The sequence below is a fragment of the Triticum aestivum genome, chromosome 4D, assembly GCF_018294505.1.
Source record: "Triticum aestivum cultivar Chinese Spring chromosome 4D, IWGSC CS RefSeq v2.1, whole genome shotgun sequence".
NCBI classification, from domain to species: domain Eukaryota; kingdom Viridiplantae; phylum Streptophyta; class Magnoliopsida; order Poales; family Poaceae; genus Triticum; species Triticum aestivum.
Window position 1 is genome coordinate 361,610,377 of NC_057805.1, and position 15,451 is coordinate 361,625,827.

General features: G+C 45.3%; 1 protein-coding gene and 1 pseudogene across 1 annotated transcript; one reads left to right on the forward strand and one right to left on the reverse strand.

Annotated features, from left to right (window-relative positions):
* The first annotated feature begins 541 nt into the window (after positions 1-541).
* Positions 542-1,513, forward strand: LOC123097926 (uncharacterized). The gene has a single exon (XM_044519774.1). It carries the CDS (start codon positions 577-579, stop codon positions 1,210-1,212), a length of 636 nt encoding a protein of 211 aa, XP_044375709.1. The 5' UTR covers positions 542-576; the 3' UTR covers positions 1,213-1,513.
* Positions 1,514-1,638: 125 nt separating this feature from the next.
* On the reverse strand, positions 1,639-5,643 carry LOC123097925 (uncharacterized protein At1g76660-like; annotated as a pseudogene).
* Positions 5,644-15,451: the final 9,808 nt, after the last annotated feature.

Here is a 15,451-nt window from a genome sequence, read left to right on the forward strand (position 1 = left end):
GCCACGCTATCAGCTGGCGGTGGCAGGTGCGGCGGAGGGGCGGCAACGGACGAGGAAGGGGATGGGCGGCGGAGGAAGGGAACCCTAGAAAAAAGGGTGTGCGGTCGCAGGGTTCATGTGGATTTTGGTGGGTGAAAAAACCCAGCGTGAAGGGGTGGCGGGAGGTGAGACGGAAAAAACAGAAGAAAAAATTGATGGTGAGAGATGAGGGAAAAAACAGACAAAATAGCGAAAAACCCGTGGAACGAAGTTACCGAATCCCTCTTTAGAAGTGGAGATATTTCTACACCGTAAAACAATCACTACAACAGATTGTTGATGTTTCCAACGTTTAAGACGATCCGACGGCTGAAACACCTAATCCACAACGGACTGGAAGCCCGAAACCGTGCCACCCGTTGCACCGCAGTACCTCACACATCTTCGGCTGAGAATCGGAAGCAGTTGCGGTTAAAAGGAAGGAAAGGGACCACCGAAATGCAGCGATCCCTCCCCACCGTCCACGCGCGCGCGTCCTCCAAACCCGGCCGCCCCCTCGTCACGCGCCGCACTTTTATAACCCTCCACGCGCCCCGCATGCGCGCATCACGAGATTGCAGAGAGAGAGAGAGAGAGAGAGAGAAGAGCGCGATCGCGGGTCAGCCGAGTCCACCCACGTACGCGCGCGAGCGCCGATCCATGGAGATGAAGCTGTCGCCCGGCACCGGCGAGGTGCTAGGCTGCAAGAACCGCCCGCCGAGCAGGCTCCAGAAGAAGGCGCCCGCGTCGCTGCAGCTCGAGCAGGCCGGCCCGGGCGCGGCCCATCCTTCCCCCGCCGCGTGGGGCGACGGGAGGACGCCGATACCGCTCCTGTCGCCGCTCGTCGCGTCCCCGGCGCCGGCGTGGGAGGCGGACCAGGGCGGGACCAGGAGGGACGCTGCGCAGGCCGAGACCAGGAGCGGCGGGGATGCTGACGGCATCTTAAGCCCGATCCGGCGCGGCGCGCATGGTGTCAGCAACGGGGCAGACGAGACGGCCACGACGCCGGCGCTCGTGCCCAGCGGCGGGTGGCGGCACCCGGCTATGACGACGCCGACGCCCGCTTCCAACGGGGGCGGGGGGTGGCGGCACCCGGCGATGCCGTCGCCGGTCCCGGAGCCGGCGTCCCTGACGCCGCTCTTCAAGTCGCAGTGCGCGGTGGAGCTGCACAACCCGCAGGCGCAGGCACAATAGTGAGGATCCAGGACCACTTCAACCAGGCGACCGGCAGTCGGCGTGCGCCAGGCTCCGCGGCGACGACCGAAGCCAGCGACGTGCATGGACACTCCGTGCGTGCTCTCCGTGTGTGTCTGCCTCATACGTGCCCTCCTCGTGAAGTCGTCATCTTGCTTGCACAACTAGTTTTACTCCATTCTAGCTTGGTCATGTATAGACGTGGTTGTGATTCTCTGGGTCACTGGACTAAATTAACTGGTCATTCTCGATTGTAAAACATGATCCAATAAAGCAAATGGCAGAATCCCAATGTCCCTCCTTGTAAGCTTTCGATGAACGGAACTGCTCTACACACGACAAACACTATGCACTGCCTAACCAGTCGTTGCAGTGTCAGACTTTGAGATATTTCAGGGGAGAAACATGAGACTTCTAGCATCAGAATTCAAAGTAATCATGCACACACATTCATTTCATTGCTCCGGCTAACGATTAGAGAGTTTATACAAAAGAGGAACATGGTGATCTTAAATAGGGAGTAGTAGAATACAAGCTGTTCATCACATACCCACAGCAATCTCGCTGTATAAATCCCCAGATATATATAGTAGTAGATGCTATTCGTTTTTTACCCCGAAGTCCAGGCTACTCTTCGGTTACGGCTTACTTCTAACAGCTCGGCTCGACTTGATGCATGTACTAGGCTAAGGGAACTATCAAACTTGTCCTGCATACCAGAGCACCATTACTGCAGCTGTCTTGACAGTGTGCTGCGCCATGACAGAACACCGTTGGCTTCTCTCAAACTCCTCGCCCTTCTGTACTCGATTTCAGCATCTGAGCATGCCTGGCCAGGCGGAGATCTCTTCCTGAGACCTCAATGGGTTTTAGAGATATTTCATCCCTCGCCTTCCTGAAAGGATGGCAATCTTTCGCGGTTGCATCATCCTCAGACAGATGCCCCGCTTTCGTTCCTGAGAGAAGTTGATTAAGGACATCATTAGGGTATTGTGCAAATCAAAATCTGGGTGTAGCTAGATGTTGATGAAAGACATTTGTGTTCAGGCTACAAAATGTAAGTATAGTTCAAATTACCGAACAACTGGTCTGCACAGCACAGCAGTTCATGGAGATCTAAATGATGATTCTGGTAAATCACGATACAACAAAATAGCTGGGGTGAAAAGTCAGGACAATTTACCTTTGAATATATCCAGGTGCAGTACTTTATGTGGACTGCCACCAGAAAGCTGGTCCAGCGACTTCTTTGTGCTTGTGGTCTCGTTTACATTCAAGAGTGACTTATCCATTTTATCAACTTTCTGAACCTCATTAGGCAGATCAATAAATGGGGACACCTCAGTAGAAGGGGCGTTGTTTCCAAATGGGGATATGCTGAACCCATCATCCAGCGCGTCTGGTATTTCTACATAATGTTGAGTTGTAACAATCTCATCAGCACTGAATCCAAATGATGCTCTGTATGCTTCAACCTCATCAGCATCTTGCTTATCCCTTGAGACACTAAGCCTTCCACCATTATACGGAAATGACTGTTGAGCCTGATCCAGGTAGAACTGAGCAGATGCCGCTGGACGGAAAAAATTGCTATCTAGCAGACAGTTTCTAGGGGCAGCTGAATCAAGTCCAAAAATATTTGATGGTGATGTATTGGAATACGGTGTGTCACAAGCAGATCTGGAAGTCTTCCACTGTGCAGTAGGGACCTCTTGCTCAGGAATGGGCGATGCAATGGAATATGGCGTGTCACAGACGGACCTAGATGTCTTCCAGTGTGCAGTAGGAACATCTTGCTCAGGGATTGGTGAGGATAGACCGGTCCTTGGAGTTACTGAGGCAGGCGATATGAGGCTGCTAGAAGGGCTCCCTGGGTAAAGTGGATAAGATCCCTGGAGTCCTAAACCACCAGAGTATGTTGTTGACAGGTAATGCATGTTATGCTCCTTGCCAGCAGTTTTAGGACCCGTATATGATGAAAGAAACCGAGCATATGGAACATCTGGAGAGGACGGAGTGGTTGCATGAGCTAGTTCAGGAGGAGGGGTCAGTGGTGCTGTAGAGGGCTCAGTTGTGAAAGTTGAAAAGGCTGTTGGAGGTGAGACAAGTTGAGGTTCATTGGCATATGGTCCAACAGCGAACATATTAGGCGTTGGGCCACCAGGAGAGTTTGCAGATATTGACAGGAAGCGGTTAGGTGACTGAACAGTCGAAGGAAGAGCAGAGTTCGAGAAGGATGCGGGCGATGATGGTGGTGCAAGAAGAGATAAATTCATAGCTCCATTTTGGTTGGAATTTCTACCAGATTGAAGAGCATTCCCACGGTTCGTTGACGCATTCCCATCAGCCATACGTGCTGCAGGAACTATACGCTTTCCACCCTTCTGCGATCCAAAACATGACAAGCCAGAAAAACAGCCAGCCCATCTACTCTGCTGTTAAGAACATAGAAACATGCATTGTATTAGTGCAAATAAATGATTTTTTTAGGGAGCAAGTAAATGAATTTGGTTGTTCCTGGAAGCAGAGATAAAAATCATCCTGCTTATTATTGGTAAAAGATACACAAAATTGACTCCACAGCTGAACGAAGAACAAGTTTAGAATTGACTACACAATGTACTGGTTATGTCAATGAGGAAACTGCAGATGACTATTAAGCTCTGTACATATGGAAAAAACACATTGCATCATCAATACCATGCAAGTAAATTAGACCGAAATTCACAAGCGCAAAATGCTGCCGCACATAGAACATATAAATTGTGCTATCAGTCATCACAGCTCGCATCTCACGAGAGTCTGAAAAAGTGAAAAATCTTCAGAAGGATAAAGATCCTAACTGATCACAGCACGTATTTCACAAGAGTCTGAAAAATCTTCAGAAGGAAAGAGATCCTAACTGATCACAGCATGTATTCCACAAGAAGTCTGAAAAATCTTCAGAAGGAAAAATACCCTAACATGAAAAACACCAAATGAGTTTGTGCTTCTACCATACAGTAAGTGCTTTCCAAAGTGAAAAGCTACTTTTCCCTAACCTCAACTCTAAGCAAAATGTGGATATAAAGAAAAATCAACCAGCTATACCTATATACTGATATATCAATATCTATGAAAGGAATGAAAAGATACTCCAGGTGATGCTGTAGCAGGACAAGGTATGTGCTCTGTACAAAATTACCAAACTAGTGCAAAATGCATGCAATTTAGCATGGACCAACACCAAGATGAATAGTCAATTCAGCCCATTATGCAAGCAAAGCTGCATGAAGCAAGCAGCCAGTACTACAGCATAATTATTGGGGGTAAAGATGCCCTTTGCAAGTTGCAGCAACTAGTGTCCGGTACAGTTCGTACTTCGTATGCAGTGATGGATGTGCTCATCTAAAGCAAAAAAGCACAAAGGACTAGCTAAGCTTAAGTAATTGAGCGCACGAGTATACCCTAACCTGATGTGGTTGTTGGGAGTGGAATCTGGCATCGGCCGAACCGACCGCCGTCGCAGCAGAATTGACGGCAACTGCGCCATTCGCCGGTCTGGTGCTGCTGCCGCCAGCCCCAGTACTGCTCCCTGGTGTGGCCATTTCTGAATGAAACCGTAGTTGCTTCCAATCACATTCTCCGTAGCTCGGGGAGACCTCGCTTTTGGATCCCTGGATCCTACCTGAAAAGAAACCAAGAGCAGTCAGGATCCAAATCAGGTGCGGATCTACATGGTGTGCAGGAAGGGAACCGGCACGCCCAAAATTTGCCGAGGTTAGTTTGAGGTTTATTAGTTTCTGGATGATTAGAAGCTCATACCTTAAAAAGCAAGGTCCAGGGTTGCGGACGAGGTGCGGACAGCTGCAAACGCGACGAGGACGGGAACGGCGACGACGGCGACGCGCGTGAGAGGTGGAGGGGTTTGGGGTATGCGGCGTCGGCGATGACGCTTAGATACGGCACGGAGGAAGCTCGACTACAGGAGGGATTTCATGGCCGCATTGGGTCGGATTGGAGCTCGAGTAGGGCCGAGCATAAGACGGGGTCAGGAGAGGGGGAGGGAAGTTACGGGATGGACGGATGGTGGAGAGGGCGAGTCGCTGCGGGGCTCGCGGAGTGGTGAGGCAGCGAGGAGGACCGCAGACGACGGCAGGCCTGACGGAGGGGCGGAGCTCGGGGCAGGGCCGGGCGTCAGCGGAAGGGGGGAGGCGTGGCGGCGGCCGCAGCCGGGTGAAATCCCGGCAGAGTGGAGCGACAGAGGTCAGGGAAGTGCCGAATGGGAGAGGTCGGTGGGGAAGCACGGCGGAGGGCGGGAGGGTCGGCTGTCGTCTGGCCGTCTGCTGTCGTCGGCGGGAGGGGCGGCGTTGTCCGCCGTCGTCAGGCGCTGGGTGAGTTCGCGGGAGAGGGGGTGCACGGGCTGGCTGAGAGTGCGAGCCGACTTCTCTCTTCCCTTTTCCTTTCTATACTCTACTAGTTTAACGTGCATTGCTACGGGTGAACAGAAAACACGATTGTTTCAATTCCTATAATAACAAATTCATTGTTTCTTTCCCTTCTTTCTTCGTAGGCATGGTCGTGTTTCTTTAACCACGCCCTCCTCACATCATATCTTTATCCTTACCCTTCCTTTTCCTTAACTTTTTTGTCGCCATTGTGTTTGAACCCTCTTCGAAATGTTGTATATATATATATATTATGTTTTTATCAATTCAAAATATTATTTTAATATCTTTTTTGGCGACCAATTAGTTGAAATAAAACTTAAGCAGTGCCTCTCACAACTAACCGAAAGGAAACATGAATTACGTTGAGTACTGAAACAAAAGAACAGAATCTTATTTTCTGGAAAATAGACCCTCTAAAACAACATATACTACTCCCAATCATAAAAAAAAGATAACAGAAGAGGTACAGTTACTACAAAACACATCTGACCTTCAGGTTACTTCTCATAAAATCTTATTTCTATATCTGTCAAATGACTCGGGAGGAGCATCTTACGTTCAAGCACTTTTGTGTGAAGAGGCAGCTTGAGTTCAAGCTTGTCCTCTTGATTCTCAGGAGGAACCCTTTAACATCCTTGAGAACATAAAAATCTTAACAAAGCAAGCACTATGTTTGCAGTCCTTCTCCTGAATATGCAAATTCTTTCTCAGAATGTAGATTTACTTCAACCACATGCTTCAAAGTTCCCTAGCAAAAAAAACAAACAAACTCCAGAATACATAAGTTTGCATCATAGAAGTATAAAGCTATGAGAAGCATTGTAGTGTATACTCACTTCGAGCAAACTAACAGCCACCGTAATTCTTTCAAGTTTTTCTAATGACATTATCATCCACGTAGTTCTGTTACAATATACATAGTACGTCGGCAGTCCGACAATTAGTATTCAGGTCCTATATACCATCTAAGAAAATGCAAGCATGTTTTCTTCCTACTGGTAGCATGTTCCTTTGATTGTTCAAAGTATATATCCGGTGATGTTTGACTATATTTAGAAAATAATGCATTGTCCCAGATTGAGATTAATCATGATGTTACATTGGCAAATACATTGTGTACATTGGGATATTTTTTCTAACAATAGCGACAATAACAGATATTGTCGTGCAACAATAACAATAAAGGAATCCAATTGATCTCCTCGGCATCCTTATATGAGTTGTCGCTGTTCATAACATAGCTTTACCCGATGATACCCACCTCATGGGAGTCTAGGTATCTTCAATTCCTAAGCCTGCTCGAGGACGGGATTCGGCGGTCAGCGCTTTTTTGGCCATGTACAGGTTGCCTAATATGCCAATTGAGCAGAGCGCGGCACGGATGAAAATCTCATAGTAGCAAATTCTCAATCCAGATATGAGGGATTCCTCGTGATAACTACTACTCCCTCTGTTCACTTATATAAGACGTTCAAGCCTCTTCAGACAGTGTTCTAAACAGTTCAAAACCAGCTGCCTTAAATGCCTTATAAAAACGAACGGAGGGAGTACCACTAATGGAATGGTCTAAACACGATTAAGCTAGAAGAGACGACCAAACCTAAGGATGTAGCCTGTAGCGCGCGTCTGGAGACTCCTCACACACATTTTTGGGATCTGAAGCTGCCACCTTAAACCATCTAGTAGTCCTCGGAATACTATACTGAAAATTGTTGTCTAAATTTTAAACACCGCGTGTTCCAACCCTTTGCCTACAATGCTATTATGAATCAGAATATATGTGTGATTTTTTAAAACAAAGTTAATTGTACTTAGCAGGGCCATAACAAGAGCATATCAACCGACATTTGTTCTTACCAGCACCAAAAGAAAGGAAAAATGCAAGGCAAGCACTCCCTCCATTCCAAAATAAGCATCTTTGATTTAGTACAAGTTTGTAAAGTTTATTAAATCAAAGACACTTATTTTGGGATGGAGGGAGTATATCAGTACACGACAAAAATATTAACATGTCAAATGATGAAAAATAAAACTAACTTTAAAACTAATCTGTCCTTTTAAAAAAGGCATAGTAACAAGAAAAATCGATGCAAGCCAAAATTGTTTATTGTACTACTTTCCTTAGTAGTTGATACCAGAATGCGGTAAAACAATAAATTAATTGCCTGATTTATTGTACTACAGTTTGCTGTGGGTCTACAACCAAACCACTGGTTAAAGTTAGAAAGATGAACAGATAATAAAATTTGTATTCAAGCAACACGGACAATAAAAATTATCTGAATGTGCACATCTACGTTCATGCTGAAAGAAATCAAAGAGAAGCGATAATCACCTTATATGTCCAGATCTCCTTATCGGTTTCTCTTTATGAGCAGTTGGCTGCCTTCTTGTTTACCAGGCCTGAAAAATCACACCAACCACCAAACCAATCTATCAGTAGCACCAGAGACATCCATAATTCATTCGATCAGGAGAGGGGAAACAGCGACCAACCATAATACTTGTGAGAGTGCACATTGTAAAAAGTTGTTTGGCTTCCTTGTTGAACTTAATCTTGGCATTGTTGTTGATGAACTGCCTGATTGGGAAGCAGATTTTTCCTTCTGCACAAGCTTTCAGACCAGGATTATCCAAAAAAAATATCCTAACCTAAGAAATCATACCAACCAATGAATATGAAGCCTGGAAGAAAAAAAGAGACATAGTATAGCTATAAGTGTAAGTATTCTGGAGTTTCTATCTCACCATAACCGAGAGCTCCTGCATAATGGCGGCATATCAGGATCTTTCTGGTGGCCGCCCTGAAGTTTACGTCGGATGATGATGGACTGCAGACCTTCTTGGTGACATGAAGGCAAGGTGCGCCGCGCCCGCAGCCAAAATCAAACAAGGAAGTCGACAGCCATGAATCAGCAGCGCCGACCCGCCATGCTTTGGAACCATGACCTCATCTTCCTCTGTCGGCGATTAGGCCAGCGCCGCCGCTGTTCGCTCTTCCCTCTCTCTTATCTCTCTCTCTTTCTCTCCCCATCTCTCTTCCAAGGCGGGCGCACGGGACGGGAGGCATCCCTCACCTTGATCCAGAAGGCGCGTGGCAGCGGATGGATCGGTGGCGGGGCGACGAACACAGCCGCCGGTGGCGGCGACTTTTCCTGGAGAGAGATGGGGTCGGGATCGGGAGCGAGTTGGGAGTTGGGAGTTGGGGGAGGCGGAGACGTGAGTGCGTGTTAGCGACAGTTTTTTGCTCTCTGTGTTCGGTCGGGGATGGGAGGAAGTGTGGGCTGGTTTCTGGGCCACGTCCAACGCGGTCGGGGATGGGAGGAAGGCAGTATCGATGGTACCTGGGCTTGCGGGCTGGATTTTATGCGGGCGTGTGGGACACCGAGCGATGGCTGTTGTACGAGGCGGGAGGATCAAACGAGGTGGTGGAACCATCACGACGTTCGATCCCCCTTTAATAGTAGAGACTAATAAAACTGCTTCCGGTTCGATAATTTGGACCAGGGGTATTATTGGTCTTCCCCTGGGTGCTTAGAGCTCTTTTTTTTACTTTCAATCTATAACTTTTTTCGGGTGATCTATAATATTTTTTTGTGAACTTTTGATCTATTCATCAAATATCATGGCAGTTTTGAACACGAGAAGTAACAAAAAATTACTTCTCCTAAAAAAATTATACAAATGTCTGTAGACCACCTAGCGACGACTACAAGCGTTGGAGTGAGCCGAAGGCGCGCCACCTTCATCGCCCCTCACTCGTCGTAGCGGGGCCAAACCTTGTTGTAGTAGACAATCAATAAGTCGTCGTGCTAAGGCACCAAAGGACCAGCGTAGGAGAACAACAACAGCTGGTAAAGAAAAGCATGGACCGGAAAGATCCAACTTGTAGACACTTGAGCGAAGACGAACGAAGATTGGATCTACATAGATAGATCGAAGACAAATACAGGAAAACATTATTCCATCTTCAGGGAATCTTCACCGCCTCGCGCTCCCTGAGAATGACATAAACCCTAAATAGACTAAAAAAACACCTAAAACGAAGCATGAGCCCTCCCGCCGGCAAGGGCCGGGATCCACCGCGTCTCCATGGCCCTGAGGCCACAGGAGACCAGGCAGATCGGCGGTGGCATCGGCGGGAGGTGAGGAAACCATAACACCTTGGGGCTTTTCTTTCTTTGTGGGGAAGAAACAAGTTATATTTTCAGGTGCCTAGAGCATCTTTAATAGTAGATTTATAATTTGATTGTCCAAAACTGATTTTACACGTGAAGTGATAAGTTTTTTGGTCATAATTTTTTTTGGATCCAAACGTTAAATTTTTAGGCATGGCAAAAGGAACATTTTTCATGATAAATTATGTTCGCTGGGTATGATAAGTTTCATTGACAAGCATGACAAATCCGTCTCAGTTTAATTTGTTTTGCTAGGAAATTACCGTGCTTGCAAATTAAATTTGGCATACTTGCACCAATATAAATTGCCATGAAAAACTTTTGATTTGCCATGTCTAAAAGTTTGACGTCATATTTTTAGCATTTCCAAAAAGAATCTGCTTTATGGGTAAAGCATATAAATTCATTACATATTTTGAACTCTATTACGAAAAGTTGCACACTAAACATGAAATGACATAAACCTAAACAATACTATGATCATAATTCATAGATACCGAATGCTACATTGCGATGGACCTAGCTCTATGGATGGTTGTAGTAGTCATCAAAGTCATCGTCAGAGGAGATGTCCATCACCCCAACGTAGGTGGGTCCGGTCTTGTGGTCATTGGCGGTAGTGAAAGGATCGAGATGGACCTAGAGGGGGGGTGAATAGGTACAATTACAAATTTTAATTCTTCCATAGCAATTTTAGGCAATAATGCGGAATATGAAGTTTAGCCTAACAATTGCAAGTATGATGCTAAGTGCTAAGCAAGGAAAACAAGTAACACAAGTAAGTGCCCGGGCAAGCACAATATGATATAGTAAAGACTAAGAGACAAGTAACCACAAGTAGAGAGTTAGGGTTAGGAATAATCGCAACTCCGAGAGACGAGGATGTATGCCGATGTTCACTTTCTTGGAGGGAAGCTACGTCACCGTTAGAGAGGTGGATGTTACCACGAAGGCACACCAACGCCACGAAGGCTCACCCTATCCTCCCATTGAGACAACACCACCAAAGCGTTTCTCAACCACTAGTGGTAGACCTTGGGGTGGTCTCCAAACCCTCACAAACTTTCCGGGGGTAATCACTGTTGGGGAACGTAGTAATTTCAAAAAAATTCCTATGCACACGCAAGATCATGGTGATGCATAGCAACGAGAGGGGAGAGTGTTGTCTACGTACCCTCGTAGACCGTAAGCGAAAGCGTTTTATCAACACGGTTGATGTAGTCGTACGTCTTCACGATCCGACCGATCCAAGTACCGAACGCACGGCACCTCCGAGTTCTGCACACGTTCAGCTCGATGACGTCCTCGCCTTTCTCGATCCAGCAAGAGGGGCGAAGTAGTAGATGAGTTCCGGTAGCACGATGGCGTGGTGACGGTGTTGGTGAAGAACAATCTCCGCAGGGCTTCGCCTAAGCACTACGAAAACTATGACAGAGGATAAACTAGAGGGGACGGGGTTGCCGGCACACGACTTGGTGTTTCTTGATGTCTCTTGGGTGCTAGCCCTACCCCTCTATTTATATGTTGAGCCTTGGGGTCGAAACTTGGAGTAAAAGCCTCCACAAAGTTGGTTTCACCCAAAAGGCAAGAGTCCTTCTCGGACTCCAGGGCCAGACGCCAGGGTTCCCGGCGTCTGGACCCAGATGCCAGGGACCCTGGCGTCTGGCCCCTGGACTCCGCAAAACTTCCTTTTGCGCTTTCCAAAAACCTCGTGGGCTTTCCCCTTTGGCCGAGATAAAGTGTTCTCGTGCCCAAACATTTTGGGAAACATCGGGAACCCCTTCCGATGGATTCCGAAACCTTTCCAGAGATCAAACACTACTATCCACACATCAATCTTTATTTCCGGACCATTCCGGAGTTCCTCGTCATATCCGTGATCTCATCCAAAACTCCGAACAACATTCGGTCACCAACATACATAACTCATAGTACTATATCGTCAACGAACGTTAAGCGTGCGGACCCTGCGGGTTCGAGAACTATGTAGACATGAACGAGACACCTCTCTGGTCAATAACCAATAGCGGGACCTGGATGCCCATATTGGCTCCTACATATTCTACGAAGATCTTTATCGGTCAGACCGCATAACAACATACATTGTTCCCTTTGTCATCGGTATGTTACTTGCCGGAGATTCGATCGTCGGTATCTCAATACCTAGTTCAATCTCGTTACTGGCAAGTCTCTTTACTCGTTCCGTAATACATCATCTCGCAACTAACTCATTAGTTGCAATGCTTGCAAGGCTTATAGTGATGTGCATTACCGAGTGGGCCCAGAGGTACCTCTCCGACAATCGGAGTGACAAATCCTAATCTCGAAATACGCCAACCCAACAAGTACCTTTGGAGACACCTGTAGAGCACCTTTATAATCACCCAGTTACGTTGTGACGTTTGGTAGCACACAAAGTGTTCCTCCGGTAAACGAGAGTTGCATAATCTCATAGTCATAGGAACATGTATAAGTCATGAAGAAAGCAATAGCAGAATACTAAACGATCGAGTGCTAAGCTAACGGAATGGGTCAAGTCAATCACATCATTCTCCTAATGATGTGATCCCGTTAATCAAATGACAAGTCATGTCTATGGCTAGGAAACATAACCATCTTTGATCAACGAGCTAGTCAAGTAGAGGCATACTAGTGACACTCTGTTTGTCTATGTATTCACACATGTATTACGTTTTCGGTTAATACAATTCTAGCATGAATAATAAACATTTATCATGAGAATAAGGAAATAAATAATAACTTTATTATTGCCTCTAGGGCATATTTCCTTCAGTCTCCCACTTGCACTAGAGTCAATAATCTAGTTCACATCGCCATGTGATTTAACACCAATAGTTCACATCACCATGTGATTAACACCCATAGTTCACATCGTCATGTGACCAACACCCAAAGGGTTTACTAGATTCAATAATCTAGTTCACATTGCAATGTGATTAACACCCAAAGAGTACTAAGGTGTGATCATGTTTTGCTTGTGAGAGAAGTTTAGTCAACGGGTCTGCCACATTCAGATCCATATGTATTTTGCAAATTTCTATGTCAACAATGCTCTGCACGGAGCTACTCTAGCTAATTTCACCCACTTTCAATATGTATTCAGATTGAGACTTAGAGTCATCTGGATCAATGTCAAAACTTGCATCGACTTAATCCTTTACGACGAACCTTTTTGTCACCTCCATAATCGAGAAACATATCCTTATTCCACTAAGGATAATTTTGACCGCTGTCCAGTGATCTACTCCTAGATCACTATTGTACTCCCTTGCCAAAATCAGTGTAGGGTATACAATAGATCTGGTACACAACATAGCATACTTTATAGAACCTATGGCTGAGGCATAGGGAATGACTTTCATCTCTTTCTATCTTCTGCCGTGGTCGGGCTTTGAGTCTTACTCAATTTCACACCTTGTAACACAGCCAAGAACTCTTTCTTTAACTGTTCCATTTTGAACTACTTCAAAATCTTGTCAAGGTATGTACTCATTGAAAAAACTTATCAAGTGTCTTGATCTATCTCTATAGATCTTGATGCTCAATATGTAAGCAGCTTCACCGAGGTCTTTCTTTGAAAAACTCCTTTCAAACACTCCTTTATGCTTTGCAGAATAATTCTACATTATTTCCGATCAACAATATGTCATTCACATATACTTATCAGAAATGCTGTAGTGCTCCCACTCACTTTTTTGTAAATACAGGCTTCACCGCAAGTCTGTATAAAACTATGCTTTGATCAACTTCTCAAAGCGTATATTCCAACTCCGAGATGCTTGCACCAGTCTATAGATGGATCGCTGGAGCTTGCATATTTTGTTAGCACCTTTAGGATTGACAAAACCTTCTGGTTGCATCATATACAACTCTTCTTTAATAAATCCATTAAGGAATGCAGTTTTGTTTATCCATTTGCCAGATTTCATAAAATGCGACAATTGCTAACATGATTCGGACAGACTTAAGCATCGCTACGGGTGAGAAGGTCTCATCGTAGTCAATCCCTTGAACTTGTCGAAAACCTTTCGCAACAAGTCGAGCTTTATAGACAGTAACATTACCGTCAGCGTCAGTCTTCTTCTTGAAGATCCATTTATTCTCGATGGCTTGCCGATCATCGGGCAAGTCAACCAAAGTCCACACTTTGTTCTCATACATGGATCCCATCTCAGATTTCATGGCCTCAAGCCATTTTGCGGAATCTGGGCTCACCATCGCTTCTTCATAGTTCGTAGGTTCGTCATGGTCTAGTAACATAACCTCCAGAACAGGGTTACCGTACCACTCTGGTGCAGATCTTACTCTGGTTGACCTACGAGGTTCAGTAACAACTTGATCTGAAGTTTCATGATCATCATCATTAACTTCCTCACTAATTGGTGTAGACGTCACAGGAACCGGTTTCTGTGATGAACTATTTTCCAATAAGGGAGCAGGTACTATTACCTCATCAAGTTCTACTTTCCTCCCACTCACTTATTTTGAGAGAAACTCCTTCTCTAGAAAGGATCCAAATTTAGCAACAAAAGTCTTGCCTTCAGATCTGTGATAGAAGGTGTACCCAACAGTTTCTTTTGGGTATCCTATGAAGACACATTTCTCCGATTCGGGTTCGAGCTTATCAGGTTGAAGCTTTTTCACATAAGCATCGCAGCCCCAAACTTTAAGAAACGACAACTTTGGTTTCTTGCCAAACCACAGTTCATAAGGCGTCGTCTCAACGGATTTCGATGGTGCCCTATTTAACGTGAATGCAGCCGTCTCTAAAGCATAACCCCAGAATGATAGCGGTAAATCAGTAAGAGACATCATAGATCGCACCATATCTAGTAAAATACGATTATGACGTTCGGACACACCATTACGCTGTGGTGTTCTGGGTGGCACGAATTTGTGAAACTATTCCACATTGTTTTAATTGAAGACCAAACTCATAACTCAAATATTCGTCTCCGCGATCAGATTGTAGAAACTTTATTTTCTTGTCACGATGATTTTCTACTTCACTCTGAAATTCTTTGAACTTTTCAAAATGTTTCAGACTTATGTTTCATCAAGTAGATATACTCATATCTGCTCAAATTGTGAAGGTCAGAAAATAATGATACCCGTCGTGAGCCTAAACACTCATCGGATTGCATACATCAATATGTATTATTTCCAATAAGTCAGTTGCTCGCTCCATTGTTCCGGAGAACGGCGTTTTAGTCATCTTTCCCAAGAGGCATGGTTCGCAAGCATCAAGTGATTCATAATCAAGTGATTCCAAAAGCCCATCAGCATGGAGTTTCTTCATGCGCTTTACACCAATATGACCTAAACGACAGTGCCACAAATAAGTTGCGCTATCATTATTAACTTTGCATCTTTTGGCTTTAATATTATGAATATGTGTATCACTACGATCAAGATCCAACAAACCATTTTCATTGGGTGTATGACCATAGAAGGTTTTATTCATGTAAACAGAACAACAATTATTCTCTAACTTAAATGAATAACCGTATTGCAATAAACATGATCAAATCATATTCATGCTCAACGCAAACACCAAATAACACTTATTTAGGTTTAACACTAATCCCGAAAGTATAGGGAGTGTGCGAT

Bases quoted from the DNA above. Each gene is read 5' to 3' on its own strand.
- LOC123097926 (XM_044519774.1), top strand. From the start codon at position 577: ATGCGCGCATCACGAGATTGCAGAGAGAGAGAGAGAGAGAGAGAGAAG.